This window comes from Pagrus major, chromosome 24 (assembly GCF_040436345.1).
Source record: "Pagrus major chromosome 24, Pma_NU_1.0".
Taxonomy (NCBI): Eukaryota; Metazoa; Chordata; class Actinopteri; order Spariformes; family Sparidae; genus Pagrus; species Pagrus major.
The window spans coordinates 10418854-10445710 of record NC_133238.1 but is presented as its reverse complement, the minus strand read 5'-3'; the positions used below and the strand labels follow the sequence as shown (position 1 = coordinate 10445710).

General features: G+C 42.0%; 4 protein-coding genes across 6 annotated transcripts; 2 read left to right on the top strand and 2 right to left on the bottom strand.

The window, feature by feature from the left end:
• Positions 1-1173: 1173 nt before the first annotated feature.
• LOC140992230 (complement C1q-like protein 2) lies at positions 1174-2850 on the bottom strand. 2 transcript variants are annotated; one of them, XM_073462518.1, is made up of 3 exons: positions 2704-2850; positions 2242-2670; positions 1174-1353 (listed from the first exon to the last, which is right to left on the bottom strand). In XM_073462518.1, exons 1-3 carry the CDS (start codon positions 2848-2850, stop codon positions 1174-1176), a joined length of 756 nt encoding a protein of 251 aa, XP_073318619.1. The 2 variants fall into 2 exon arrangements, with proteins under 2 accessions (XP_073318619.1, XP_073318618.1); XM_073462517.1 differs by having other exon boundaries at positions 2242-2850.
• A 6472-nt stretch (positions 2851-9322) lies between these two features.
• LOC140992269 (metalloreductase STEAP3-like) lies at positions 9323-17213 on the top strand. 2 transcript variants are annotated; one of them, XM_073462568.1, is made up of 6 exons: positions 9323-9354; positions 10253-10486; positions 11127-11393; positions 11518-12045; positions 12965-13129; positions 15071-17213. In XM_073462568.1, the coding sequence occupies exons 2-6, from the start codon at positions 10259-10261 to the stop codon at positions 15356-15358; spliced, it is 1476 nt and encodes a 491-aa protein (XP_073318669.1). In that variant the 5' UTR covers positions 9323-9354; positions 10253-10258; the 3' UTR covers positions 15359-17213. The 2 variants fall into 2 exon arrangements, with proteins under 2 accessions (XP_073318669.1, XP_073318670.1); XM_073462569.1 differs by having other exon boundaries at positions 9345-9542.
• A 591-nt stretch (positions 17214-17804) lies between these two features.
• LOC140992420 (acyl-CoA-binding protein homolog 1-like) lies at positions 17805-19871 on the top strand. Its single transcript, XM_073462723.1, has 4 exons — positions 17805-18028; positions 18290-18407; positions 18745-18807; positions 19512-19871. The coding sequence occupies exons 1-4, from the start codon at positions 18023-18025 to the stop codon at positions 19589-19591; spliced, it is 267 nt and encodes an 88-aa protein (XP_073318824.1). The 5' UTR covers positions 17805-18022; the 3' UTR covers positions 19592-19871.
• Positions 19855-26765, bottom strand: sctr (secretin receptor). The gene is made up of 13 exons (XM_073462722.1): positions 26638-26765; positions 26466-26565; positions 25931-26050; positions 25427-25533; positions 23727-23836; positions 23515-23647; positions 22490-22643; positions 22315-22375; positions 22152-22221; positions 21415-21506; positions 21128-21266; positions 20995-21036; positions 19855-20907 (listed from the first exon to the last, which is right to left on the bottom strand). The coding sequence occupies exons 1-13, from the start codon at positions 26743-26745 to the stop codon at positions 20722-20724; spliced, it is 1422 nt and encodes a 473-aa protein (XP_073318823.1). The 5' UTR covers positions 26746-26765; the 3' UTR covers positions 19855-20721.
• Between the last annotated feature and the right edge of the window lie 92 nt (positions 26766-26857).

The following is a 26857-nucleotide window of genomic DNA, read 5'->3' as shown; positions in this document are numbered from 1 at the left end:
AGTCAGTTATAAGCTTGTTAGCTTGGTCGCTAATGGGACAATAAGGTCAAAGTTACTCAGAAGACATATTGGTACAATTGGCTTCTTTCTCATAACTTTCTGCAAACCATATCTTTTTTGTGGAGCAATTTATACTCAAACAGAGGAGGTTAAATAAGCCAGGGAGGTGTAACACAGCTAATTAGCTGCGATAGCTTCCTCCATTTTGCAATTTTAGGTTCTCTGTCCCCTAAAAGGTTTACTATTGAACTCGACATTATAATTTTGCATGTAATCTCCCCACAAGATTGAAACTGAAATGAATTGATTTAGTCCTTTTAAAGGGGCAGTATGTAGTTGTGGAGAAGAAATTCTAAGTCAGAACTACAATATTTACAATATTAATGAGGTAATAATACAAACTCTATTTTTTTTTTCCATAACTGAATAAACAAGCTGTTCTCAGAAGAAAATAAGGTCCCAGAACACTGTTTGAAGCTAGAAAGGTGGCAGGGTCCGCCACATATAAACAAAGTAAAACCATATGAAATTGTGTTGTCCTTTAAGGTCAGTTTGTTTATTCAGTTTGTTCAGTCATGAAAACAAAGAGAGTTTGTTTATTTAGTTTGTTTAGGCATAAAAGACTCAATTTCCCCCAAATCTACATAGTGCACCTTTAAATACTGGTGTGACCGGGCCTTAAGACCACACACTGCTGGCTAAGGTTTACTCTTGAACATTCATTTTACTCCACCATTCAATTATTTTGTCATTTCAGCCTAATATATGAAACATCAATAATACACACAGTGCTTCATAAGAAACTCTGAGCCTGTAAACAGCCAGTCAGGCCTCATTTCCCCAAAAACATGTTCACCTTAAATCAAAGAAACATAAGAAACATCACGCCTTCTCAGCTCGGTGTGTTTACGGTGTGTTATGTCTGTAATCTCTGGCATGCTCTCACCACCCGGACCACCAGCTTTCTCGTGATATTATAGTCTGATGACAGTAGAGCAGCTGAACTTAAATCAAATACATATACAAAAAGGTCTTTCACTAAACAAACACACAGTGGCAGGTAAGCCTGTGCGTCGTAGCACCTATCTTCATAACAGGAGAAACATATTGGACCATATACTCGAATGGAAACAGTTTTCAGTGATGATTACTGTCCATGGAGCTGCGCGTTATTTAGTCGGGGTACAAGATGAAGCCGGAGAAGGTGCTGTACTTGTTGTTGTTGCCTCCGTGAGCTTTGCCGCCGTCCAGCTTGACGTAGATCTCGTCCCCAGAGTCTAAGTGCAGCACGGCGCTGTTGCTGGCGTAGTCGTAGTTCTGGTCGGCGTCCTGGGCGATGGCGCTGGCCCTCACCTGGGGGGTAAAAAAAGGAGACGGTGGAAGTGGAAACTGAGAAGAAAAGTTCATGTATGCCTGAGAGGCAGAGTGAAACAGCAGTGGTGCAGCCTTAAAAATAGCATTTGGTGCATAAAAGGACCAAAAGTACCTACTGTGATGAGAATGTTTGGCAAATTAGAGGTTAAAGGGGCAGTATGTAGTCCATTCGTGTAATATTTACAATATCAATGAGGTAATAATAAAACTCAGATATATTTATTATTTCCATACGTGAATAAACAAGCTGTTCTCAGAGGAAAATAAGGTCCCCAGAACACTGTTTGAAGCTAGAAAGGTGGCAGGGTCCACCACATATAAACAAACAAACAAACAAACAAACAAAAACAGTATAAAGGGTGTTGTCCTACTAAGGTCAGTTTGTTCATTCAGTTTACTCAGTCGTGATAACAAAGAGAGTTTGTTTATTTAGTTTGTCTTCCCTAAAACTACATACTGTTCCTTTAATCCCACAATTAATCACAATAAAATAGTAATAAATAATAATTTAAAGTTAAATTTGACACAAAGCCTCATCCAAATATGAATTTTGCAGCTTTTATATTGAACACTGCTGCTGTTTATTCTCATTTCTGACTCCTCGTCCGGCTGGAGCATTTACGCACGAGCGTGACAGCCAAACAAAGCATGCAGATATCTGGATTCGACCAAAAATATCGCTGACGTTACCTTTACATCATGACACAATGTATACATATTTAGAATATGCAGTTATACAAGAATAAACATCAAGTATCAGGCGATTTTGTGCGCTTTTTGTGCGTAAAATCTACAGTTTGGTGACTCTGGTGTGGAGAATGGGACGTTAAAGGTATAGAAACGGCACAGTGTCCACTCTCATATTACCTGTCCGTTTTTGCACAGGTCGGCCCACATGCTCGTCCCGTCCCCTCCCCGCATCAACACATGGTAGGTGAAGAAATAGATCCCGGACACATGGCAGGTGAACTTCCCGGTGCTCGCGTCGTAGTGGTTCCCCAAGTTTGTAATCACGTCGTCAAACTTTAACACCTCATATCCCTCGTGTGGGTTCTTCAGGCCGACATAAAAAGCGATCCTGAAGCCGTTGGTCGTGGAGTTCACGCCGTCTGTTTCGCCGTTCTCACCCCCGGTAGCTCCGGTCGTAGTGGGGTAGGTCATCTTACTGCCGCCGCCGCCGCCGCGCTCTCCCGGTGGCCCCCTCGGACCAGGGGGTCCTGGTTCTCCCGGCGGGCCCCTAGATCCAGGTTTACCCGGTCTCCCCGGCTCCCCGCGGCTCCCTTGCGCCATCGGCGGCTGCGGATTGACACCGTTAACGTTCTGGATCACCTCCATGGCGGTGGCGCCTCCCGGTTTGGGGGTGTACGGGTCGCAAACCATCCGACAGGTGCCCATCATCTCGTAGTAATGACCGGAGGTCTCAGAGGACCGGAGCAGCAGTAACGGGACAGCCACGGCCAGAGCCAGCAGAACCATCGCGACGGCGGTCACCAGAAAGACCACCCACCACTTCCTCCGCGCGGTCCGGGCGCGAATGGACGAGAGAAGACCCGTGGAGCCTCTCCGGGGGGGAATTGTGACAGAGGACAGAGGGGCTTCAGGACGACTGGAAGAAAAGAGATGAAGTTAATTAAGAGCGCATCCCTCCGTCCTGCGCTTCTGACGGTGGCTTCCAGCCTCTGGGCAGCAGCTGTGACCGGGGAGCGACTGCGCGTCCTGCCTGGATGGAGAGGTGCGCGCGGACAGCTGCAGCCAGATGTCAAAGTTAGCGATGATGAAACCGGAAGACAGGGGACATGGCCTTCAAATTAAAACAGCAGGTTACGGACGTGTTGCGTTTATGGGAAATATGAAAAAGAAAGACATCAACAAAGTAATTTAAACTTTTACGGCTTAAAGGTGCGATTTATGAGAATTTTACTTTAAAACATTCAAAATTAACTAAAATTATAAACAGACATATTTAATGAAGTTAGCATGCTAACCAGCTAGCCCTTGGCCTGAAAACCTGTGGTGGACTAAAGCTCCTGTGCCAGCGGTGTAGCCCAACTAGCTGCACGGCTAACTGAGCTAAGAGGCTACTGCCAGTCATGGATGTATAGAATAGCCTACAGTCAGCAGCAGTTAGCATTTACTCTGGTGATACGCTGCCCGCTATTTGATGGGAGTATAAAATCAACAAGTGGCCCAATTCCTACATATTGTACCTTTAATCAGCAAATTTAGTCAAGGATATCCCTTTAACATATATTTCTTAGATAATTGTTACTTACTTGTTTATTCACATTTTTCTACTACTTTATATTTCTACTTTATTACAATACAGACGGAATATTGTAGCCTACTTTTTTCTCTTTTACACAGCTACAGTAGGCCCTGTTTCTTTGCAGATTAAGATTTTACATGACAAATCATGTGATCTGTTTCTGAAATATTAATTTCATGGGGCCATGGCCCTATTTACAGCAAATCAATAATGAAAAAGAAATGAAATTAAGAAATGCATAGCCTGTCAGTCACTCATGGCCGTCTGTCAAACTCCACCATCCTCCTCGGGCCTGCATTTTGGTGGCCGCCTGAAGATTTGAAATATTTCTAGGGTTGCCCCGGCAATAAAGGAAGAATACATGAGGATGAAAAAATGAACAATGTTCAAAGATAAAGGTGCAGATATTGACAATGGGACAGAAAATAAGTAAAACGATATGAATAGTTAACCTCAGCCAATTACAATCTACTAAACTTGCAAGTAAACCTCGCAAGTGTCTCATTGGTATAAATGAGGTCAATTTAAAGTGTTTGTTTAACCCTCATGACTCATGCCATTTTGGATAATTCAATTTCATTCTTATTGGCAGCAAAATATTCAGAGACGCTATGACATTAAAACAGTCCAGCAACAGGGCTTTTATTCTTTAGATGTGTAACAGGAAGTCCTCTATTTCGGTTTGAGTGACTTGACAAGAGGAGCAGCTACAGCCTGTGCGTAAAGTTTAAGTCTGCGCAATTGTTATTCAAAATGGCACTAAATATTTCATATGAATCAGCAAAAAGCACTTAATATTTACATATAGAATAATATCTCAGTCCTACACTTGGTGGCAGGGTCCGCCACATATAAACAAAGTAAAACAGTATGAAATTGTGTTGTCCTTTAAGGTCAGTTTGTTTCTCATGAAAACAAAGAGTTTATTTAGTTTGTTTAGGCATGATGAAGATCTGTCTCTTCTGATTAAAATGTCTTCCTCAAAACTACATAGTGCACCTTTAAAATATTATTGTAGTGAATATCCAGATTTTTTCCAGCATTAATCAGTCCTCCTTGACGAAAAATGAAAGGTTAAAGTCAGTTTTACTTCAAAGTTGTTACAACAGCAGCTAAACACATGAGCACATCCTTGACTCAGACCGTGAGGGACTTTTCAAAGTCACAACCAATGGCTGAGGGCAGGCTGGTGACATCAAGTGACCAACTGCATTGGTCACTACTTCGCACATGCATGCAGACAGTTGGGGAGCACAGAGAGAACGGGGGGGGAGAGAGCGGATAATATATGCAGGAAACAGAGCGGAGAAGTCTGACGGCTGTCGACGCTTTCAGCTCTAAGCTCCCCAGCTGCAGGGACATATTTGATGTCTTGTTTCACGAGGTGGGGAGCCACGGGCCTTGCATTTTAACTTGCAACTTGCAACTTAAAATTCTTGCAGTGCACAGGCAATCATTACTCTATTGCATACAGATTTGTCTTAAATGCCTCTTTAGCCTCTTCTGTTTCCACCCCAGAGTGGCCACTAGTCCTAATGTGTGCTCTATGAGCACCTCAGCTGAATAAGACTATTATTAATGCCTCTCATTGGTTATTTCCAAAGTGTGCAAGCTTTTGAGACACTCAATGAAGAGAGCCTCTGCTCGCTGAAAATAAAAGCACCTATTGATTTTGTCCTCAAGCTCAAAAATTCCCCCCAAAGGACCTGAAACACTTCAAAACTGCAGGTTGGGAACTAAGCACCTGGAATTGGAGCACAGGCCCTACATCGACAACAGAGGCTTTAGAGCTCAGGGCGACGTGGAGAAATCTTCAAAGGCCTGAGACAAGGCTTAACTGAAGCCCCACGCCACCGGCCCCCCCGAAGCAATTTCAACTTGTGCTCAGCTCAGCTTTAACTCCCCAGAACATGGCTCCAGCTGAGCCGCTCGTGTCTGAAGGTGAGACAGAGTCATGAGCGCTGGGTCAAAAATGAAATTGGGGCTGGAGTCTGAGGATACGACGGTCCTGGCCGAGCTGGGAAATGTTCTGTTCTGAATTATCAAGTACTGCTCACTTAAATGACAACGCAATAATCAACTAAACAAAGCCCTAAAAATAAGTATGCAGGGAACATTGTGCTCCCCGACTCTGCTACATGACTGCAGAGTGACCTTTACTCAGGATTAGTACAGTGAACTGTATCTTAAGGCTATGGTGAGCCATGCACGACAACACTGTCCACATTATGCACTGCAGCTGCTGAGATTATCCTGCCCTGCGGCGCTGCCATGCTTCTAATCATGCTGCATGTTAGTGGACTGCTGCGTCATACACAGGAACCATACGGTGGGACAAATTAATCAGTCCATCATGAGCAACGTAAACATGGAGACTGTCCTAAGTGCTTCTGTTTAACCACACAGGGGAATATTTAAGAAGAGGATGAGTAGAAGTACGGGGGCCCGGAGAGCTTAAAGCACATGCAAATGAAACCGTCTTCACAAATTAAGACGACGTGCAGCATTTAGGGGGGGAAAAAACAGGCAAATCAAGAAACACATTCACCAATTTGACAACACATATGGAGCCTAATGAATCACGGCGCAAATACAGAAAACAAACAGACAACACCAGTGGAGGAAGACGTATTGAGACTGGAAGCAAAAGCTGGAATACTACAATGACGAAATACTTCATGTTGCTTAAGTAAAGGTGTGCAAGTATTAAAGGTGCAATATGTAAGAATTTGGGTTTCAAATATTCCAAAGGTAACAACAGAAATAACAGATTTGACATTAGAGATATTTACCGAAGTTAGCATGCTAACCGGCTAGCTCCAGCCCATCCTGTCTCGTAATAGAATTCTGAGCTCCCAGTCCGGACTGCTAGCTGCACGGCTAACTGAGCTAACGGCAGCTAAAGTTAAGCAGCAGTTGGCGTTTACTCTAGTGAGACGCTGCCGTCTGTTCTTCTGGAGTGCCCTTGGAAAGGAGGCCAATTCTTACATATTGCACCTTTAACAGCAAAATGCACTTAAAGTTATTATTTGTAACATTTCCATGAAGTTGAGCCACATTTTTGATACTAATTATGGCCGTTCAATCTATTTAAATTAAGCAGTTATCTCTCTATATAAATTTTTATTTTGGTAGTAAAGTACTTATACAGAATTGCCCTTTAGGAGCACTACCCTATTATTATGATTACCTTTATTATTGATGCATAAATGCAGTATGTAAGTAGCATTTTAATGTTGAAGAAGGAAGTCAGTTTCACTACTGAATGTACTCCTGGGTAGTTTAAAATCAGCAATGCATTATATTTTATAAGATGTTTTGTTTATGTCAAATCTAGCTAACAAATAGTGGTGTAAGAAGTTTGCTTTAGTTTTAACACCGATTCTGTGACTTGCAGATATTTGCCATACACGCAGCATTAGCCTAGATTCTTACTTGCATTTCCTTAAGTTGCAAGATTTCTTTAGTTGTAGTGTGTTGAGCTCTCGGGGCTTCTGTAAAGACTGATGACAACCCTCTGATTAATCCATGACTCGCATAAACCCACCACATAGTGACCAGAGGAAAGACTTAAATTAGTGTGATTTAAGTACAGGATGAATCATAGGTGAGGCTGTTATTACATCAATGTCAGATTAGCAAAGCATACTGTTAAATGCCACATGGTTTTAATGTAAATCTGTGTGGGTAACCTCGACCGAACCGCGACAATACAGCGAGGAAATCTTGCAACCTCAGCTCCTGTCTCAACATGTGACCCTAATCACTAATGAAGGGCACAGAGGCCACCTTGAAAGCGCAGAAACAAACGTCTTCCCCCATATAACAGTTTGACAGTGAGGTCCTGTCAGATGTTAACACAGCTGTACCTGTCCTCCTCGGGCTAACCGATTATGACCATGCCTTTACGACTCTGCAAAGCAATCCACTTATAGACTGTAAATCATAATTAAATATGCTATATAACATGAAAACTCTCTAAATGTAGATGATTTTCTATGAACCAGAAATGGAATCAAAGGCCAAAGACCCTTTCAGTCCAGACCACCAGGGGAGTAGTAAGCGGAAATCTGTCCCCACTGGATCAGAATAAGATTAATGGATCACCACACTGGGACACACCAGTATCGATACCTATGAATGAGAAATCTCAAAATCAGATATGTCAAGGACTGTGACCTAAAGTGTTAAACAAACATGAGGCCGTGGCCGAGGACCAGTAAAACAGAGGGTGGCATGTGTGCACTGCGTGTGTGCGAATGTGTGTGTATGTTTGCGTGTGGTGACACTGATGCAGCGCTGCGAGCCAGGGGGATTCAACCTTTTGCAAGTGGCAAAGGCAGACATGATGAAGTTGTGGTGACAGTGTGTAGCCTGCGGTTGGATGTCTTTTTAACACGATTTTGCTGTTGCTGTTGCTTTTTTTTTTTCCAATCCCAAAGCCAGTTTGATCAAAAACACCAAATCAGCAGTAGCAGATGGAGAAAAAGGGGGAAAGCACGATTAAAATTCATAATAAGACAATATGAAAATGATCCTGCTTTTCTTCTTTTCATCATTAAGCAGAATACCACATGGTTTGAGAAATACGACTAAACCAGAAGACCAAGACTTTACAGTAATATTAGCATCCGTCAGCGGTGCTTTGAGCTAAATGCTAATCTTAGCATACTTACAGTGACAATGTTAACATGTTGTTGTGACATGTTTAGAAGGTATGATTGTTACCATATTCACCATTTCAGTTTAGGGATTTAGCATGCTAACAGTTAGCCACTGTTGACTGGCTAACAGGCACTAAAAACAAAGCTGAGGCTGATGGGAAAGTCATCTCTTTAGCAGGATTTTGCAACTTGAAATTTCGACTTGATGATTGACGCAGATGAAGAAGTTAAGCGATCATCTAAGTTTTACAGACATCGTTTTTTATTAGTAGTGGCGGAGTCCGCCATTCCTGCGCTGGATTCAAATTTCCTTGCTGCCACGACGGATTCTCATGACTAAATCACATGAAGAAGACCAAGACGTTACAACAATGTTAGCATCTCTCAGCAGCGCTTTGAGCTAACTGCTAATGTCGGAATGCTAACATGTTGTTTTGACATGCTTATAGGGTGGAATTTGTTTTGTTTTTTTATCATATTTACCATTTCAGTTTAGTGTGTTAGCATGCTAACAGCAGCTAGCTAATTAGCACTACACACAAACCTGAGACTGATGGTAATGTCGTTCATTTTGCAGGTACAGAGTGCTGCCGGGACGACATTGTAGGCTAACGTGGACATTAGCATCAGTGTCTCCATTATCCCAACTGTCTCTGGTCCCTTTTTCAACAGTCCCAGTCAAAAAGAAACTAATGTAGTCTGTTTCTTTATTTTCATTTTCATTTTCTAATGGGTTTTTGTAGCCCAGTGCTGAGCTACCGAAGACCTGGTACCGGTCCACAACCCAGTGGTTGGGAACCCTTGATTTATACCTTCTATTTTGTGGTGTCTCTTCTGTCTCCCTCTTTCCCATCCCCCCATCCTGTAACCCATTTTGTAACCCCTGTCTTGAACAGTGTGTATAAATAAAGTTTTGTTCCTTCATTGGTCTTCCTCTGTCTTTTATCTCCTGCACACACGTGGGGGCGTGGCCACCAGGGCGGGGCTTCGGCTGCTTGCGTCATCTTATCAGGAAGAAACGCGGCAGTTGAAGTCGAGCGGAGTCGCGAGGTGAGTACGTGACTGTAAATACATCCAAAATGTCTCTGTAAGCGCTGACAGAGCCTGAATTATCTAATGTGAGCTATCAGTTTATCCAAATGTCCGTGTGTTTTCGCCTGCCTCGTCCTGTTCGCTCAGGAAAGTAACTTTATCCGGAGGTAAAGTTCCCACGAGTTCGGCCAAGGACAACAAGCAAGGTGGTCTCGAAGCGCTTTCTGTGTTTTGAAGCGAACATCAGTATGGATTTCTGTCAATTTAATGTTTTACCACAAAGCGGCCGGGTTTAGTAAAGCATACGACACAACTTGAAGCTGTTTCTGAATAGTCGCGGTTCTGTGGTTAATTCGGCTTACAGCTGGATGATTATCAAAGCAGCACTTTTATAGAAATTGCCATTTTTACTATTTGTACTGCTCGTGTAAGTGTCGCACTATAGCCGCATATTATATTATGAACTTAAACGGTGTCTGGCGATGTCGTAATGAAGTTTTGTATGAGAGGCGGACTTATTTGTTAAATGTGCGTGAGGTTGATATGATGGCAGTTTGATAGACTGTATCTGTTACTGTCTTCAGGCTGTGTAAAATCCATTTATGTTATTAATGCAGAGTTACAGATCTGGGACGTGTCTGTTGAGACACAGAAATAATAGGGATCCTAGATTTGTGCTCTAAAAAAGAGCAGCCAGACAGAAAGAAAGAACTAAACAGCATATTTTCTTACTATGAATCACTTTTATTTTAGGTCCCATGCTGGATGAATTTCAAACAAGCCTCTACTGTGTAGACCAAACAATCAGTGTCTATAAGTAAATAACAGCCCCCTTTCTATAACCTAACTGTACATTGTAGATTTGAGGTACCATGTAAATACAATAAACCATATCTTTAATCTCTATATTTATCAGTGTATAATGCCTGATGAAATGGCGAGGCCTTTAATCCGAGGCAGAGGTGAAAGAGGAGGCTCCAGATGTCTCGAAGCCTCCATGTCTGACCCCGGCGCTCCAGTCGTCGGCATCCTGGGTACGGGCGACTTCTCCCGCTCGCTGGCGAGGCGGCTGGTGGCCTCCGGCTACCAGGTGGTGGTGGGGAGTCGAACCCCCAAACGCTCTGCGGCTCTGTTCCCCGAAGAGGCCGAGGTGACGCACACAGTGACACTGACACTGACATTCACACTCAATGTGTAATTGGTGTTTTTGTTTCACCCCCTATGGTGATAATTATGTATTTATTGAGTGTATCTACCAGGCATAATGGCTGTTGTTGTTATCCTGAATAGATGCCTAAAAGATAATCTTGTGGTATGAGAACAGACTAAAACAGTTAATTAAACATTTTTTTAAGGTTTCCCCTTAATGTCATCAATGTCAACATCATCATTTGTCATGTAGCTAAAAACTAATTTCTTTTTTCATTTTTACATTAATTGAATGTTTGGAAAAAAAGGCTTTGAGTACGTATAAGCTTTGAGAGCCACTGGTTTAGCTTAGTCCAAAGGTAAATACAAGAATAGCAAGGCAGCCATGCTCGCACCAGACTTCTCTTGTTTGTTTGCTGCCCTCACACAAACCATATTCAGTAAATGTCAAACTGTTCCTTTAACTCATGACACATTACACTGCAGGTTAATGTTCCGATGAGGAGGGATGGAAGAATTAGGATATAATAAATCAAAATAGATACATAACTTATTGTCTAACATTTGGGTTTGACATATGTTATCAATCAGTGTAATTAGGAGTTTAATAATTTTTTTCCTTTTCTGTTTTTGTCCTACAGGTGACATCCCAGATGGAGGCAGCCAGCCAGGCGGACCTGGTCTTTGTCGCTGTGTTCCCTGAGCACCACTCGACGCTGGTGGAGCTGAAGCCGACACTAGCTGGAAAGACACTGGTGGATGTCAGCAATGGTTTGAGAATCAACCTCGACGGGCCTTCGAACGCCGAACAGCTGGCAGACCTGTTTCCAGAAAGCAGCATAGTGAAAGGGTTTAACACCATATCAGCCTGGTCGCTGCAGATGGGTCCTCGGGATGGAAGCAGGCAGGTAGGATTCATCTGCTGCGCATTGTAGTTACTACTGACTGATATGAAATGTGTTTTGGGAAAAAAAGAAGATAAAGGAGAATCTCTAGACTCAACTTCATCTTTGTGTCATCTCCTTCCTGCAGGTTTTCCTGTGCAGTGACAGTAGCAAGGCCAAGAGCTCAGTGATGCAGCTCTGTCGCAGAATGGGCTTCATCCCCGTCGATATGGGCCTCCTCTCCTCTTCACTGGAGATCGAAAACCTCCCCCTCTATCTGTTCCCCTCCTGGCGTATCCCAGTCCTGTGCACCGTCGCCCTGTTCATCTTCTTCTACCTGTACAACTTCCTCCGTGACGTCCTGCATCCCTACGTCACAAAAAAGAAGAGTGTTTTCTACAAAATGCCAATCGATACAGTTAACGTCACTCTTCCCTCGGTAGCCTTGGTGATGTTTTCGCTGGTCTACGTGCCTGGTTTGTGCGCCGCTTTCCTTCAGCTGTGGTGGGGCACCAAGTACAACCGCTTCCCTAAGTGGCTGGACGGGTGGCTAACCAGGAGGAAGCAGTTTGGGCTGTGTAGCTTCCTGTGTGCAGTTCTACATGCGGTCTACAGTGTGTCTCTTCCCTTGAGGAAGTCTTCCCGCTACGAACTGATCAACCTTGCTGTCAAACAGGTGAGACAGTCAATGATTTTGTAGGTTATCAATCTTTAGAAGAATAACAAAGCATAAAGTTGCCGTACTTACACTCTTGTTCCTCCACTTACACTCCTACATGTTACGTGATACATGTTACAATACTGGGGCCCTGCAAGGAGCACAACTTGAATACTTTCAAACTTCTGCATATTTAGAGGCCCAGAGGTCCGTAGCTTCCCGCTGCTCTGACAGCAACCTCCAACTGTCTCTCCCAGTCGAGAAAACTCTGGCCCCCGTTAACTGTGTAGGGAGCAGGCAGATCAACTTTCACATCCTTGATTGATTTAAAGGTGTCTTTGTCCCTACACCAGATGTCTGTAACTTGAAACAAAGTTAGCCAGCTAGCTATACTGAATAAGCTAAAACAACAACAGCGCAAACAACGACACTATTGAAAATCATTAGTTAAAAGCGTTAAATTATCAACCACGTGTGAATAAACAGCAGTTTTGACATTATGCCGACTATGTACTGTGTTGCAGAGACATCTACTGAAGTTGAATGAATCTACTGAAGGACACACTACTCTTTTTTACAGTTGATGGTTGATGACTGTCCACTACAGGCCCAACCCTAGCGGCTATGTATCACTCAAGCTTCCTGGCACCGTCCTCATCCCCGTGAGACAAATGCTGTCACAACAGCAACAAGTCCTGTAAATTAGAGAAGTCGAAGCTGGCTGGTTGTTTGCCAGACAGAAATGAACAGTACCTTAAAGCTCCAACAAACACAAAACATTACTCCTCACTCAGTCCCCAGCAATGTTATCTCATAGTATGGAGAACTGAAACTCTACATACCCTGATCGTCGCTTCATGTGTAGTTTGTGCCGAAACGGAATCACTGGAGGTGAAAATCACATCGAGGACTCTGATGTTTGTGATGTATTGTCCAGGTGAAGGACAAGGTGGAGGACTCCTGGGACAATGCCGTCGTGTGGAGGATGGAGCTGTACATCTCAGTGGGCATCATGGCCCTCGGGTTGCTCTCTTTGCTGGCTGTCACCTCGCTGCCGTCAGTGGCCAACACTGTCAACTGGAGAGAGTTCAGCTTCATACAGGTACACACACACACACACACACACACACAGGCAGTGATGTGCTGAAGAATGAGTTTTTATCCCTCTTTGACAAAAGACAGGCAGGACGAACGCAGAACGATGATTGAAGACGCCATGACAGTTGACGCGTAGATGGATGCACGCTATGCTCACACGGTCTCACACGTACAGACACTGCGACTCCAAGTGTTTGCACTTGTGCGGCTGCTAAACTTGGGCTGTGACGAAGTCATCAGGAGTGCTCTGACTCAGTCGTACACTTCCTCTCCTTTCCTCTTTCCTTCTCTCGTCTCCTCTCCGAGTTCCCCTACCGTGGCCTCCCTTTCTCAAGGACTCGCGGTCTGTCTGCGCTGCCTTTTCCCTTTCATCTTCCCCGTTAAACTAATCCCGTGGCCGTCAGATTAGTCATGACGCCGACAGCCGGCGCGTTGAAAGGCAACTTCCTCAGCACATTTAGACCTGCTGCAGGACTGTGTATTAATGCATGTCGTGTATTATCGATATGTGTGTGTGAGAGAGAGACAGAGATACATTGTCAGCTGACCTCCATCTCCATGTGGGTCCACCATATAACAATCATGCTGCACATCACCAATCAATGAGTTACCTGTCAGTCATTATGACTTCATCTTTACAGCCTTTGGTTTGATTGCAAAAAAAAAAATCAGTGTGAACACAAACAAGAACAGACAGGTGCAGGTGTGAGTGACCTGAATTGATTACAATGTTTTCTTTTCATATGAGGCCGTATAGTTACAGTAATTACCTACAAAATATCCCCCAAAACAGGGCAAACAGTGGCCACTGCATTACAGGAAATGCCACATATTGCAAACATGTGACAAGTTTCGCTTTTGCGGAAATGGCAGAAGTGTGCAGGGGATTAGTCTTAAGTAACGTGCTGATCTCAGACCTGCAGAGCAAATCAGTAAGTTAAGTGTTTCAGGTTCAGACAAACAAATTCCGTTACAAGTATCTTTGTAACGATATTTTCCACCCTCCCCCACCTGTTTGTGGCTCTCAGCCCAAAGCTCATTTGTTTCCACTGAAGGCGTAAATCTATTTTCAACAGCGGATTGACACAGGCTCACAGATTAATGCACTGCAAATACAGACTTTAGACTTAAAAAATAGACTTTCTTCTGTATAGATGGACATACTGTCTGCTTGTTGTAAAGACCTTTGAGTCATCAAAGCATAAAAAGCACAAGTGTTATTGATAACCTTGATGATGGTTGTTTGCCATTGAAGTGAGCCAGTTCCAGGGTTTGGTATTGAACACGCTGGCCTTGTCCACACACATCTCCAAACAACCTCCATTTTACAAAACGTCTCTTTACACGCACACACTTTGCCAGGAGATGGCAATCAAACTAGTAAAAATGTCTGCTGTGAACGAGGTCTGTCGTTCAGGTGCCACTCTCCCCCAAACGTTCATTGCAATCGTCGAGAAAAACCACGGGAATGATTCTGCTTTTGCTCTCAACCTATCTATTCCTTATAAAACTTGAAGAATTTCTGCTGCTGCCTGTCAGTTATTAGACAGCAGTCTAATAAAACGTCATCACTCCGGTCAAGTGGAAATAATTCGGTTCCGCTTTGCTCAGTGTGTGAACGAGGAACGATGAGGCTATTTTTAACCCGTGGCCCCTACCCGAGTCAACCTTGGGAAGTTTTTTTTTTTTAATTAGTCAGCCCTTTAGGTATATTACATGGCACACACACACATGCATACACTAGTGTGGTTCACTCAGGTCATGAGTGGTAGGTCAGTGTGTTTCCTCAGGGGCTGCCTGTAACATCATGAGCTAATGTAGTGGACTTCTGTGATCTAAAGAGGAGTCACTTCAAGGGAAACAATGTGGGTCGTGATATATTTGGAGAACTGCTGCTTCCACCATTTCACCATTTTCACCATTACCCTCCTCTCACCTCCTGCAGTCCACACTAGGTTACTGTGCCTTGTCCATGGCCACCCTCCACACGCTCCTCTATGGCTGGGACCGCGCCTTCGATTCGAGCCGGTACCACTTCCACCTGCCTCCCACCTTCGTACTGGTCCTGATCCTCCCCCTCACGGTTCTGCTGGGCCGCCTGGCTCTCTTGGTGCCCTGCGTGGCCATGCGGCTCAGGAAGGTCCGCCGCGGCTGGGAAAAGAGCCGACACATCCGCTTCACGCTGCCGGATGACGGCAGCCACAACGGGCTGGAGGATGTCAGCCACGTGTGAGAAAGGCAGAGAAAGGTGTGGAAGTAGAGCTCTTTTTGTGTGTGCGGTCATGAATATAACACCAGAACCACACTCGCACAGAAGATAAATGATTTATACAGTCTTTGAATGTACTGATGGCTCATCTCTAAGGCTCGTTGAGAGATTTTGAACAAATTAGCCGGTAGCTCCTCAGAGATATTTAGTCGACCTTATTGCACTATGCGTCGTTAGTATGTAGTTGGTAACTTTTGATTTTTACTTTTAATTTATTGTTACGTGTTGTTACTCTATTTGAACTGAACAATGTTAGCTTCTGGTTTAATTTATGCAAACCAGTCACTGTTACACTTGGAAATGAACCTGCTGAAGACTTCAAGACTAAAACTGAAGCAGCACAACTGGGTTTTGTAAGTTCAAAGTAGTTTTTGAAATAAGATTTCTTCACTCTAATCGTCAGAAGTAGACTTCCTCTTGGCTTTTGCATTCCTTTTCCTCCTGCGTGCGCTTCAAGACTGCAGCAGATTTTAGTCAGCCAGCCTTCAACCTTGTATTTTGTCCATATGTTACAATTAGAACTGACATGGTTTCATGTTATTTATATCTGTTACGAGGTTTTTCACTAATGTGACATCAGTGTTTCCTTCTATTTCTACATTTTGTTTTACAAAACTTTGGAAGTTAGATATGCTGTCAAATGTATTCAAATTATTAGGGACTGTATTAAAATAATTGGTGCAGGAAGTTGGGTTTCTCTATTTAAAAAATCTAGACAATCATCAACATTATTTATATCTTCTTTGAAGGAAAACAACTTTGTTATATATTATCAAAAAGATGACACACCCTGATTTAACCATATTACGTCTGCAACAATTATGCTATTAGACGGGAATCCAACATAATATTAGCAAAGATACATTTGTTAAAAAATACATTTATTGCACATTAAATTGATGATAGTTTACCCATGATTCCTTGCGCAATCATGCAAGCAAGCTAACGGCGAAGTGTGCGGACGTTCTTGGGAGCCATGGTGGATTGTTTTGTGACTTACTGAGTCTGACAAACCCTCTACCTCGGAAACCGCAAGGGAAATAAAGAGGGTGAAGCTAACTCGGCTAATATTAGCCATGCCACAACTGCACCAGACTTGTTTATACATGGCACTAAAGGCCAGTCTAGATGTTGATAAGCAAAATGTCCCTTTAGGAAGCATGGCAGGAAATGAAGCCATCTTTTTTATTTAACAATTTCAAACTCATTTTGTAAATAATATATCTTTCATGGAAAGGCAGACGTAAGATATAAATAAACTACCAAAAAAAAAAAAAAGACAATATCCTCCCTGTTTCTTCGTACACTTCCTGGCTAATAATTTCTCTACAGTCCCTTACTCAGGTGTTGTTTATGTGCCAATTGGAAACTGCTGCTGCTGTAGCTGCCACGCTCGGCTGCTACGTGTTGGTTTGCATCGTGTAGCACACACGAGAGAAGTATTTACAGAATTGAAGAAAACTACCACTGGTGTTTTTCTTTTTATTGGTTACTATACTTTTTGTGGTGTACAGAAATGGCCTGCTGATAAGCACCCATTAGTACATATTTGATTTAAAAAATAAATAAATATAACGTTACTGAACGTTCTGTTTTCATCATGATCAAACAACAGTTTGCTGCAATTTTTTGTTTTGTTATGAGTTTGTATTTTGTCAGATTTGTGTGTTCTTACCAAAGATGATTCTGTTAGCTGATAAATGATTTTCAATCTATATTAAAGTGTTATAGTATGAAAAGTGTCCTACAACAAAAGAATTATTGTACTGATTTCAAATTGAAATTTCTAGAACATAGAATAAATCACTTTTCTACAGCATTTTTTCACTCTTGTATTTCATGTCTTAATGTGAAGATGTTTTGTTAGTATGTGTCAGGCTCATTAGATGTGTGGGTGCTGCCATCTTGTGGTGGACGGTCATATCTCCATTGTCTCCCAAAGCCATGAATATGAGCTCAGTGCGCAATCTGAGACATGTTTTCTTCATGCTGCTCTATCACAGCAAACATTAACAGGTTTTTTACATAAAGGTTTTTCAATCTGGTCACATACCATCTTTATATTCTTTAAAAACTGATCATTTCTTGTCAAATGTGTAAAAAAGCTTGAAGTTTTACAGTAACCTGTCCTCTGCAACATTTGTTAGTGTGTGAAATTGTATTACTTTAGCCAGAATTAGCTAGAAGTAACACACTTATGATGATATGTTGTTGATCAAAGTATCAAGCATTTAGCAGTCAGTACTGTAGGCATGTCTGAAGGTTAGTGTATGTGTGAGTGTAAGCCATGGTACGAGGTAGAGGCTGCCCAGCAAGAGAGCACAATCTGGGTGAGTTGCTCTCTTATGTGCTTGGCTCCTCCCTTCCTCAGGTGCAAGCCGTTTGTCTGACGACCCACCGTGACTCCTGCAGAGCAACACAGGAAACTAGGAGGTGTGGGTCGTCACAATATACAGCAGAGGGTGGGAAAAAAACATCACGTCCTCACTGACACTGTCAAAGCTACCTCCCACTATTTATTTTCCCGCTGACAAAAAATTTGTTGCTGTAGAACGAGTTGGGCGAGCTGAAAAACTGGGAAGTGAGTTGAGCAGCAGCTGCGAGGTGTGTCTTTTTCTCACTGCCGTCATGACAGTAAGTACTATTAAATTTCAGCCTCCATTCATACAATGTTGCATCAAAGATTTATGGTACTATTAAGTTATGTCTCACATGCGTTGACGTATCACAGACTGTACAGAAGTTGTTACAGAGCAGGAATCTCAATTCTTAGCTCCATGTGTATGTACATGTATTGATGAGGCTGATTGTTTGAGTCTAAGTAGTGCTGGATTTGACACATTTGAACAGTTTGACAAGATTTCTGTCTCAGCTATTTTCTTTTTATCCCACCAGGAATTATTTGAAACAGCAGTAGAAGAGGCGAAGGTGCTGAAACAAAGGCCAGACAATGACGAATTAAGAGCTTTATATGGTCTGTATAAGCAAGGCACAGTGGGGGATGTTGACTTCGGTGAGTTTTCTAAGGTTTTTCAACACTGTAGTGTTAATAAGGAAGTGATGTGTTCTGGGTTGTGTTGTACTGGTACAAACAAAGAATAGTCAGTAGGGTGTGGTGGAAGAAAAGAATGAGGTCCGACAGGTTGTGTCATTATGGTAACGATGGCAGTACTGATACGTTTATACAAAGCTGTTTATTTTCTTTTTACATTCATAGAGACAGAAACATTATTTGATTGTGTGCCATCTAATGGCTCCTGTTGTTTACAGGTGGTTTGAATAAGAACAAATAACAAAACTAAAAATCTGTTTGGAAGCCCAAATATTGATGGTTGCTTTTGCATCCACAGATCGTCCAGGGTTTTTCGACATACCAGGAAAAACTAAATGGGATGCATGGAACAAACAGAAAGGTACGAATTTATACAACTTAAAGGGTAGCTCCGGCAAATTTCCACATTGCAGTGTGTTTACAGGTCGCTGGGAGTCATACTGCATATGTGGAAAAAAGTAGCATAAAGCCTTTAGTGGCTCCAGAGGAAGCTGCATTTAATCTGATAAATTGCCTCCAGTGATGTCACTCAGTGGCGAACTTGCATTGTGGGTAATGTAGGCGCCAGGTTTTGAAAAGCAGTCCACTGGTCTATTGCATTCACCATGGACGGTCATGATCTGCAGCAGAACCAGAAATATCACCTTTTATTATTCCACACATTCTTCTTCCTTTTCAATACCTGCCGCCTCCTTTACCCACAATGCAACTCAGTCACTTGAGGCATTTTATCAGATTACATGCAGCTTCCTCTGGAGCCACTAAAGGCTTTATGCTACTTTTTTCACATATGCAGTAGTGCTCCTCAAGACCTGTAAACACACTTTAATGTGTTAAAAATTGGTGGAGTTGACCTTTAAACAAAAAAACATAAAACAATCTACGAAGGACGGTTGCATGAAAAACTATGTGTAACATGAACATATAGAGCAAGATGATTTTAAACATGTTAACACATTTGTCACCATGTCTAAAAAAGCATAAATATGGATGTTTTTTTACATTAACATGAATTAACAGATTGTTTCTGGTTTGTTTGTTTTGTTCCCATTTCTAAACCAACAGGCTTATCCAAAGATGAAGCAAAGGCTGCCTATGTTAAGTTGGTTGAGGACCTGAAGGAAAAATATGGAATCGATCTATAGAGTTTCTCTACGTCAACATTTTGGCCAGGAGCCTTGTGTATGTTTGCAAAGCTAAATATGAAGCTAGAGCCAGCAGGGGACTAGCTTTAGTTAGCAAAGAAAGTGGAAGCAGGGATGTCACCTGGCTTGTCACAAGGTAAAACAATCTGCCTATCTTTTGACACTCTACACGCTTAGCTAAGCTAAGCTAAGCTAATCACCTGCTGTCTCGAGCTTCATCTATAGCATACAGAAATGTTGTTTCTCCAAGAAAACAAATAAATGTGTTTCTAAAAAAAGGCGAACTTTTCCTTTAAGTGCAAATACAATGTATATTTTCACACAAAGCGTTTCAACACTGAGCCTGTGTGTACAGGAAGAGCTATCAAGAATATTGTCCTTTGGGCCTCAGACTTTGTTTCTGTTGTTCTCTAACAACAAAGCCAAAACCCAACAAGTTAGAAAATGATAATACACTTGAATCAACCGCTTCCTAAAACGGTTTCAGTGCTAACTGACCATTATAACCTTTGTTAGTTGTAGCTAGGCGGACCTGATAAATTAAAAATCGGGCTACTCTCTGACCATCGGGCAGGTTCTAGGCACTGATTGGGCTTTTTTAAAGTCAGTCCGATCTGGCAGCAGACGTTCGGATCAGTGTGTTGACTTCACTTTGTTTTTGAGTTGCACTATGGGAAATGTAGGATACACTATTCATATTTGTTTATTTGTGGCGGACCCTGCCACCTTTCTAGCTTCAAACAGTGTTCTGGGACAGTTTTTCCTCTGAGAACAGCTTGTTTATTCACTTATGGAAAAAAATGAATATTTCTAAATTTGTATTATGACCTCATTAATATTGTAAAGATTAAAATCCTGGGATTGAATGTCTTCTCCAGAACCACACAGCGCCCCTTTAATTAGTTATAAAGTTTAACCTGTTAAGAACTAGCCTCTATTTTGGGTCTCTGCTCGAAAACTACATCCTTATGTCATCAAATAGAAACACTTCAGGATTTAGAAAAATATGCATTTAACAGTACGACTCTATTAAACACTTAAGCCGCAGTTGTGGACTCGTCTGTCAGCACTGAGCCAGAATCCATTACGTATCGACAAGGAGAGAGAAAATGAGCCGATCCTAGCTTGAATCACATCTCCACGGTATCCACCGGGAGTCCACTGGTCGCCGGGCTGCCTGGAGAGCAGGGCAGCAGCGAGACCTGCGTGTGAGGGGACCCGCTGTGGCTGATGGAGCCGTGATGCTGCCGGCGCCGACTGGGGAGGTGCCGGGTCAGCCTCCATCTCCTCCACCTCCTCTGAAGCTCGTGCTGCACCTGGAAATGTACACGTCATTGAACCCCAACTGAAGCTACACTTTCAAAACCAGATGTATCGCCTCTAATTGGCTAACCGGCTCTTACCTCTCCGTTCATGAAGCAGTAGAGCACGGCCACCACGAAACCCTGAGAGATGTGAGGAGAGACGGGACGGTGAGTGTAGTTTTGTCATTCTGAGTTGACTGACAGTTTTTTTTTATCTCTTGTCACAATCTACCTGTGTGGATGACAGAGCCAGCTCTGCAAAGGTCCTTATCTTAAACACTGAACTGCTCACTTCAACAGGTAAGAAGACAAACAGGATGTAATGCAGACCAAACAGAGCCACCAGGAAAAATGTGGATTTGATCAGCCTCCTGGTGAAAGCAAAAAAAACATACTTTTACTTGGATAAACAAAGCAAATGGGAAAAATCTTTATTCTCTTATGCCATTCCTCAAAGACCAGGCTTGATACGTATACAGTATGGCAGTGCAACAACAGCATGGTGTGATCACTACTCACTTATACTGATGGAATTCATTCCTCTGTGCGTCTGACATTCTGAGTTTCCCCACCAGTATCCTCAAAATGCCCAAGAAAAACACCAGATTCATCTGAAACGATTAAAACCTGTCAACACTACTGTTGTGAGATCGATATCTTGGGAAATTAGCTTATTTGCTTTATTGCCAAGAGCTAGAAGAGAAGATTGATACCACTCTTGCATATATCTGCTAAATATAAAGATGCAGCCGGTTAGCTTAGCTTAGCTTAGCACAAAGACAGAAACAGGAAACGGCTCACCTGACTCTGTGCAAAGATTAAAAAAAATCTACCAGCACCACTAAAGCTCGCAATTAACACGTTATATCTTGTTTATTTAATTCAAACAATAACAAGTGTAAAAAGCGATAAGTAGTAATTAAGCGGGGGGTTACAGAGCGGACTATTTCTTGTCCGGGTGCAGTGACTTCCTGGAGTCCTGTCCTCACCATGGCCCACTTTAGATTAGCTGGAAAGCAGATTTATTTATTTAACTTTGGACAGAGCCAGGCTAGCTGTTTCCCCCTGTTTCCAATCTTTATGCTAAGCTAGGCTAACCACTGCTGTCTGTAGCTTCTTATTTAATGGACAGACACAAGAGTGGTATCAATCTTCTTATCTAACGCCTGGCAAGGAGGTGAATATGTGTGTTTCCCAATTTAAATAATGTTTAAACAAAGAAGTAGGAGAGATTTTTTTTTTTTTTTTTTTTTTACAGATATAGTCAGAAGAACTGGCACGCGAAGTATCCACCAAATCCACAGATGTGTCCTGGTTTCCCAACAGCTTTGTCAAAGACATAAGAGAGAATTTTAAAATCAGACACTTAGATAATCTCGTTACTGCAAATGAACAAATGAAACAGATTTCTACTCTTACCCTTCGTCTTCATAAAAAAACTTGGCACACCCCCAGCAGATAATGACAATCAACGGTACGCCTGTGTGATGAAACGCATCACTGTCAAATCTGAACAGCTGCAGAGTCAGCATTGCCTTTACTGAGGTGAGTATGTGCAAAGGTGCGCTTGATTTGTGTTAACCTGGTTCCCTACCCCAGCTCAGGATGATGTACCAGGCGAGGTGTTTCTTCAGGGAGAAGAAGGAGCGGTTCACCAGGGTGAAGAGGAAGTGACCCTCCACCAGCAGCCAGCTGTAGTTCGCCAGGATGGAGTAGTTGGAGAACATCAGCACCACCTTACATGCCACCTGAGCAGAGGAGAGGAGGTGAGTTAATCAGGCACCCCCTAATGAAGTTGACCAGCGCCATCTTGTGGGAGAACATTTTTACTGCATCAAACATTCAGCTTTTTTGGATGATGCAGACTGACATATAAAAGGTGCAATATGTAAGATTTTAGTTGAAAACAATCAGAAAATAAACTAAAATTATCACTAAAATGTACAGAAGTAACAGTTTTGACATTATGATAATTACGTCTTGTGTTGCATAGAAGATCTACTGAAGTTAGCATGCTAACCAGCTAGCACCGGCCAATCTGGTCCGGGATTAACTGTGCTAGCGGTATAAAGCTCAACTAGACCACTAGCTGCACAGCTAACCGAGCTAACTAGCTAACAGCAGCTACAGTTAGAAGCAGTTGGTGGTTACTCCAGTGATATGCGCCACCCATTTGTTTTGAGTATGAAGTTGACATGTTCTTACATATTTATTACATAACTTTTAATGACTAAATACCTGCTAAGCTAACAGCAATTTTAACAGCCTCAGCTGTACCTTGCCTTTAGCAAATAAGGCTGAATAAAGAGGGTAAATTTGGTAAACATGAGCATGTTAGCATGCTACAGTTAGCATTTTGCTTAAGGCACCTTAGCACCAAAGTAAAGCCTAGCAGAGCTGCTAGCACAGCTGTAACATGTCATCTTGTTTTTTATTCAGACACTTGCAATATGTCCATCGACCATCCATCCTGCCTTCCTGTTACTTGTTTAACAGGTGAACAGCTGCGTCTTTTTCATGAGGAGCTGCTAAATGTATAATGTATGTATGTAGCAGACCAAAGTGAGCATCTAATCATCAGAGGAAGAGTAGGATAGGAAAGCGTTCGGCCATTCACACCGGGTAGTATTCACAGTGGTAGAGCTCTTCATTAGTAAACAGCAGAGAGTCTCTGATGAAGATGAAGATGGCTCTCAGGATGAAGGAGATAAACATCTGGATGTGGATGTAGTTCCTTGTACAGTGCAGCTTTCTGAAGAAAAATGCACAGAGAGTTCATAAACCTGCATTTCACAAGGAGAGCGAACGAGATAAGAGAGACTGTTTCTCACCTGAACATGCAGAATATGGTGATGGCGATGGTGAGAGTGATGAGGGAGAGTGTGTATCCAGCTGTGTACATGGTCTTCACGTAGGAGAAATACAAATGGGAATCTGAGGACTAATCAAATAAAAAGATAACATCACTTTATCACCTCAAAGACAGCATGATTTAACAATATATCTACCATTTCCCTTCAATGGCAACCATGCAGGGCCCTGAGAAGCCTACAGGAAAGTTTATTGCTCACAGTGATCTGTAACATATGCACCATTTAGCTGATGCTAAGTTGCTGACAGTATTTTCTCACTATATATGCAGTACTTCAGTCCAGGATCTGGCTCAGACTCAAGTATTTAAGACAGAAACTTGGCCTGAAGTGAGTGTAGTCCAGAGACAGATCTTATGGGGGTCAGATATCTCATTTATTTCAAGAGTTTGGTGATATGCCAAAGGTGTAATGGGCAATTAGGGGGCAAGTCTAGACTTAAAAGAATGTCAGCTATTTACATCTTCCTCCATAACATCTATTAGACTCTATGTACTAAACTATAGTATTAATTTTTCATTAATTGGGGGAAAGGAATGAGTTAGAGGAGAAGATTGACACCGCTGCCATGAATTAACTGTAAATTTGTAGCTAAAGCTAGCAGGTGATTGGAGATGAGTTAGCTGCTATGGTAGCCCCAGGTCTGCATGGAAATGGTCTTGTTTTTAAAAAGTGACTAAGACTTTACGTAGCGTAAATGTAGCATTTTTTTTGTCAGTTAAAAAGCAAGCTTAATCTTGTTGTATGTAAGGTGTGAAAGAAATGCATCTTGCTAACGTTAAAAAGCTAATGTTGGTTACAAAAGTCTTCATAGTCTTACAGACTGTGGATTAAATTATATATTTAGGAACATTTCACTCTTTGTTTGACAATTATTTCACTTAAAGCTGATTTTTTTACACAGTGGATACAGCTAACCTCTCATTCTGTGAGAGAAGCAGTTAGCTTAGCCATAAAAGTAGCAAGTAGCCTATTTGCTCTTATACTTTTGTGGCTGTGTGCGTGCATCTCACATATGTGTAGCCTTCTCTCCTGCCATTGACCCAAAGATCTGTCCCAAGACATGAGGTCCGCACTTGGACCATTTTGGCCTATTACCTTAGCTTAGCATAAATGCTAAGAGCAGAAAACATCTAGCTTAGCTGAGCCCAAGGATAAAAGAAATGTGACTGCTAGCACCAAAAAGGTCACCAATTAACATGTTGTAGCGTACTTGTTTAAAAAAGACTACATTTAAAAACAGGAAGTTACGGTTGCGTGGTTGCTGGCCAGAAAAAAATAATGCCACCATTTAACTCCCAGAAAACTACAACCTGTAGTTTTTATATTTCTGTTTGTGTATGAGTTAAAAAAAGGCCACATAGCGTCTTAACTAGTAGCTTTCGGGGTACTGGTAGGTGTTTTCTTTGACCAGGGATAAGCTAGCTGTTCCTTCTGCTACACTAAGCTAAGCTAAGCTAATCGCCTCCTGGCTCATGCTTCATATTCAGCCAACATACACGAGTTTGGTATCAATCTTCTCATCCAACTCTCAGCAAAAAAGTGAAACAACATATTCCAGCAAATGTTGAACTAATCCTGTAAGCATGCATGAAAATAATAGATAAAGCTTGAGTGATGGAAAAACCACACATACTGAATGCTTATTAGTTAACACCAACCTCTCCAAAAAACTGAAGCGTATCATTGAAAGTGTAGCTACATGCGTCTTCATGTGGCACGAGCGGGTCCGTCCAGCCATCAGCAGTGCAGTTGCGATGCACTTTGCCTGCAAAACAGCAACACAATCACCTGTCTGCCATTGTTCTCACACAGAACAATAATATAATGATACATGTCAATCTGTGTTTACAAGCTTGGATTTACTGGACAGTAAATATGTTGCTCTCCCTCTTCAGGTGCTTATATAAACCTCCGGTTCTTCAGATAAATTATTATGAAATCTATCACCCTCATCTACCAATGTAAATTTAGCACTCCAATGTGTTTCCTGGTGTCTCTATGTACACAGGTTTATTATGGCTGAATGTTTGGATAGAGAGCCTGAGAGGGAGAAGCTGTCTCAGCTCCTTAAATAAACAAATCTGTTTCCTGGCCAATAATTAACCGGTGCAATGTGTTATAGATAATGGGTGTCAAATGGGAGTGCATGTGTTGAATCTCACCTTCTGAGCTGAAAAACTCATGTTTCGGACACGGCTGAGAGACGGTTTCTCCGAGAGACGCCGGTGGCCAGCAGTTCAGGTCATCCCACATTCCCTTACAGTGAACACTGATGTTGTTTTCTTAAAAGATGGAACAGAAATGGAAGAAATGTTATAGTTTCATTTGAGTCCATGCAAGTTATAAAAGGTAACGACAAAAACAACTGATCTGATTTGACGTTTTAACTTCAGAGTCAATGATGGTGGATTAATCTTAATTCTTTAAATGTAACATTTATATATTTATGTCAAATACAAGTTTTTATTTTCCTCTGGATGTCAGGGTGCATTATACTATACGGCCACTAGGTGTCATTAGAACATTGCATCAAATTTCACAAGTTAAAGAGACTTTATTCAAAGATTTCCTTTCACATCAGAGATCACCAACATTTTTTTAATGCAAATGTTCACTGAAGAGATATCTTGACTTATTCAACAATATAAAACCATTTAGTTACACAAAATATCCAAAACTCACAATGTATTTACTCACCTGTTGCTTTGTATGAATTTAAAAGTAGCAGATCTTTCATACACTTTTCCTCTTCTTTCAGAATATGACCATGAGGATGACACCCTGATGACGACTTTGCCTGCGAATAAAGAAACAATAATTTACTTGCTCTCTTTAAGATCTTTCCACATTTAAACATGTATTTTCTCACCTGTGATAACAGCAGCACCCCAATAAGTCCAACTTTTTTCATGGTGTCAGACTGGTTCCTTTTTTTCCTCATCAAGATAGGTGCCTGGGTCCACACCTCAGGCAGCATATCTGATCAGAATGAAAAGCACCTGCCATGCAGCAGATATACGAGGTCTGAAAATCAAACATAGGCCCTCTGAGTGTCGATAATCATGTACTGTATTGTTCAGGACAGTTTG

Excerpts from the sequence above, each read along its gene's own strand:
- LOC140992230 (XM_073462517.1), bottom strand. The coding sequence starts at position 2,850 with ATGGTTCTGCTGGCTCTGGCCGTGGCTGTCCCGTTACTGCTGCTCCGG. Across the intron at positions 1,354-2,241 it reads ACCTGTGCAAAAACGGACAG|GTGAGGGCCAGCGCCATCGC; the intron begins GTAATATGAGAG and ends TTTACCCCCCAG.
- LOC140992269 (XM_073462568.1), top strand. The coding sequence starts at position 10,259 with ATGCCTGATGAAATGGCGAGGCCTTTAATCCGAGGCAGAGGTGAAAGA. Across the intron at positions 11,394-11,517 it reads CTCGGGATGGAAGCAGGCAG|GTTTTCCTGTGCAGTGACAG; the intron begins GTAGGATTCATC and ends TCCTTCCTGCAG. Across the intron at positions 12,046-12,964 it reads TCAACCTTGCTGTCAAACAG|GTGAAGGACAAGGTGGAGGA; the intron begins GTGAGACAGTCA and ends TGTATTGTCCAG.
- LOC140992420 (XM_073462723.1), top strand. Across the intron at positions 18,408-18,744 it reads AGTGGGGGATGTTGACTTCG|ATCGTCCAGGGTTTTTCGAC; the intron begins GTGAGTTTTCTA and ends TTGCATCCACAG. Across the intron at positions 18,808-19,511 it reads TGCATGGAACAAACAGAAAG|GCTTATCCAAAGATGAAGCA; the intron begins GTACGAATTTAT and ends CTAAACCAACAG.
- sctr (XM_073462722.1), bottom strand. The coding sequence starts at position 26,745 with ATGCTGCCTGAGGTGTGGACCCAGGCACCTATCTTGATGAGGAAAAAA. Across the intron at positions 23,837-25,426 it reads CGCTTCAGTTTTTTGGAGAG|TCCTCAGATTCCCATTTGTA; the intron begins GTTGGTGTTAAC and ends TTATTTGATTAG. Across the intron at positions 22,376-22,489 it reads GTACATCATCCTGAGCTGGG|GCGTACCGTTGATTGTCATT; the intron begins GTAGGGAACCAG and ends TTCATCACACAG.